Raw genomic sequence first — 2,984 nt, 5'->3', positions numbered from 1 at the left:
AGTGCCCATTTTGTCATAAACAAGTAACTTCTTTAATTAGAAACCATCGACCCCTTACCAAAGACGATCAAATGCAACTAAATGATTTTCTTGCAAGAAAGTTGCCAAAAGTAGCTTTGTGACTGTAGTTGCTACTTTTTTTTTCAACCATTTTTCAACAGTACAAAGCACAAAGATACTCAAAGCCAAAAGCCAAAAGCCAATATCTTTTTTCCCTAAACAGCAATTCTACAGCTAAAAGCCAAAAGAAAAATGAAAAATGTCGAGAGCTCAATTGCCAACAAAGCTCTTCTTCGCAGCAGCATGTTGGGCCAACCACAGCACTCGCACGTATTTTCCTACAGCTCGTCCTGCAAAAGGGTGGAAGTAAGAGAGTTAAAACAATTGAAATTTCTGATAACAAATCATCATGGTTAACTCAGCACTGAAGGATCAGACAAAGCCCTTACTTTAACATTTTCCTCAGCTGCGGCAGTAACATCTTCCTTTGTTTCTGATTTGGCGTCTGCATCATCACTATCTGCTTCATCAGCAGCATCATCATCATCGCCTTCCTCAGCCTAAAAGAACAAGTTTTTCCCATTAAGAAAGTGCACGTAATAAGAACATATCACAGATAAAATCTGAAGCAAAAAGAGTCTCTTTTGAGAACAACATTTTAGTCAGGAACTTACATCAGAATCGACAGGGTCATCCTTTGCTTCCTGAAACAAATCAGACAGGAGTTCGAGATATAAGTTGTCTCTTCATAATCAAATGATCACTGTTCAAATAATGCAGTATAAAGGAAGTCCAAAGTCCAAACTATACAGAAATGGAATTCAAATGTACTCAAGACATCATGCAACAGAGGAGAATTAATGAAAAGTACCTCCTCCTCTCTCTTCTTTTCTGCCTCATCAAAAGCAGCTTTTTCAGCCTACAACATGAACATTTTCATGTGTCAACAAGCAGACGAAAGTAATTTAAACCTTTTTATTTTTTGTGCATCGCTTGGGGAAAAAAAATTCCACATACATCCTTATGCTTGCCCCATGTCTCTTCAGCCAACTTCTTAGCATATTCAAGATCATCAGATACCAATACATTGTCAAATAGAGTTCCAGATTTCACCTGAAGAGATACCAATATATTGTCAAATAGAGTTTTTCTTGCGATTGTTAAATTGACCAAAAATGCAAGAAAAAGGCAATTGACAAAACAGAGATGAAAATAACATATTAAAAAACCTACACCATCGCTTTTCCTTGAAGTCTGCCATTGCATCGGAAGGGTCTTTAAAGTGTGTCCATGATTGTATAAATTCAGATCTGGATGCTAGAGAGGAAGAGGGGAACCATATGTCTATGGGAAACTGAAAATTAATAGAGAGGGAAAGAGAGATAGAAGGAGAAAGGTGCAGGGGAGGTTGCAATTGAACTTTCGAGCGCTCTGATCTGAGAACAATATTTGGGAAAGTAGCCTTGCAAGTGTGGAAGGCTTGGAATTCATGTGGTGCTAGGCTTGACAAGTGCTGTGCCGGGAATGGTTAAAAAATTTTCAATGCGCGGCTCTACCAAAAATTGGAAGGGAGCAAAATTTTGAAATTTTCACAAAAAAGCACCCATGATTTCTCACCAATAACATAGAAACTTTGGCCCTCTAGAATCAGTATTTGGAGGGAAGCTTTCCCGCTCTCCTTTTGGCGAGAATTTTAAGCGAGAAAAGTCCTTACCCTCGCAGAGTATATGATGGCTCCAATTTCTTGTGAGGTATTGTCATTTTCCTTGCTATAAGCCTCTTAAGAGCGTCAAGCTTTCTACTTCTTCATAAAGTTGTTGTCACTAATACCCTTTTTTGTTGTAGTGAAGGGAGGAAAATCATAAAAAACTGGTGTTTTATTGAAAAATATATTTATTTTTTCATCCGATAAATAAATTTATTTATGAAAAAATGGGTACTCTGTTCTTATAATAGATGAAAACTATAAAGAGCTTGTGTTTTATTGAAAAACGGGTTCATTTTTATTTTATTCGATAAATAATATTTTTTTTTAGAAAAATGGGTACTATATTCTTATAATGGAGGAAATTCATAAAGAACTGATTTTTTATTGAAAAAAGAGTTTATTTTTATTTTATTCGATAAACAAATTTGTTTATGGCAAAATGGATACTCTTTTCGTATAAGGGAGAGAAGCCATAAAGAGCTGATGTTTTATTGAGAAACGGGTTCATTTTTATTTTTTCGATAAATAAAATTTTTTTTATCAGATAAATAAATTTGTTTATGGCAAAATGGGTACACGGTTCTTATAATAGAGGAAAGGCATAAAGAGTTAGGATTTTATTGAAAAATGGGTTTATTTTTATTTTATCTGATAAATAATTATTTAAAAAAAATAGGTACTCTGTTCTTATAACAGAGAAAAGTCATAAAGAGTTTATTTTTTTTATTGAAAAATGGGTTTATTACAATTTTATTCCAGCCAATTGTGACCCATTTTCCCATTAACCTAAGTTAGACGGACTAAATCATTGAGTTTGTTAACCACAGTCAAAATTAACACAGAAGCAACTGACTCAAATTACTCAATCCTTTATGACTTATACCGAATGAATACTAGGAAGCTTATTTGAAATAACAATAAAAATATTCTATAAATGATTAAAATTTAGTACATTAGTTAGTAAGTACTTGTAACATACTTGTATAATGCATGATTATATGTATAATTTAATATTCTTTTGTACTTATATATTTTAAAATATTTTGTGAAAAATATTTTGACCTTTCACTTAACCTTAGAAAATAATAAAATTTTATCGTATTATAAAATAATAATTTTATCTTATTATATTCATAGGTTTTAAGTTATAAAAATTGTGATATAGAAACAAGTGATATTCTACATGTAACTAGAAAGATTTGTTGTTATTGTTATCCAAACTTTCAAATTTTTCAAAAATTGAAAATGATTACAAACTTACTATTCTACAATTAGT

At 32.4% G+C, this 2,984-nt stretch overlaps 1 protein-coding gene across 1 annotated transcript; it reads right to left on the bottom strand.

Moving 5' to 3' along the window:
• Positions 1 to 170: 170 nt before the first annotated feature.
• Positions 171 to 1,361, bottom strand: LOC113765721 (calreticulin-like). The gene is made up of 6 exons (XM_027309967.1): positions 1,234 to 1,361; positions 1,018 to 1,113; positions 872 to 919; positions 675 to 704; positions 450 to 560; positions 171 to 350 (listed from the first exon to the last, which is right to left on the bottom strand). The coding sequence occupies exons 1-6, from the start codon at positions 1,264 to 1,266 to the stop codon at positions 339 to 341; spliced, it is 330 nt and encodes a 109-aa protein (XP_027165768.1). The 5' UTR covers positions 1,267 to 1,361; the 3' UTR covers positions 171 to 338.
• Between the last annotated feature and the right edge of the window lie 1,623 nt (positions 1,362 to 2,984).

The sequence above is a fragment of the Coffea eugenioides genome, chromosome 3 (genome assembly GCF_003713205.1).
Source record: "Coffea eugenioides isolate CCC68of chromosome 3, Ceug_1.0, whole genome shotgun sequence".
Classification (NCBI taxonomy): Eukaryota; Viridiplantae; Streptophyta; class Magnoliopsida; order Gentianales; family Rubiaceae; genus Coffea; species Coffea eugenioides.
Note: the sequence above shows the minus strand (reverse complement) of the source record. Positions and strands in the feature narration are given on the sequence as shown.

What these genes read in the sequence shown, in the direction of transcription:
- LOC113765721 (XM_027309967.1), bottom strand. Translation starts at nt 1,266, where the DNA reads ATGCAATGGCAGACTTCAAGGAAAAGCGATGGT. An exon ending in CTTCAAGGAAAAGCGATGGT is followed by an intron (nt 1,114 to 1,233) that starts GTAGGTTTTTTA and finishes GTATCTCTTCAG; the next exon opens with GTGAAATCTGGAACTCTATT. An exon ending in ATGACCCTGTCGATTCTGAT is followed by an intron (nt 561 to 674) that starts GTAAGTTCCTGA and finishes TTGTTCTTTTAG; the next exon opens with GCTGAGGAAGGCGATGATGA.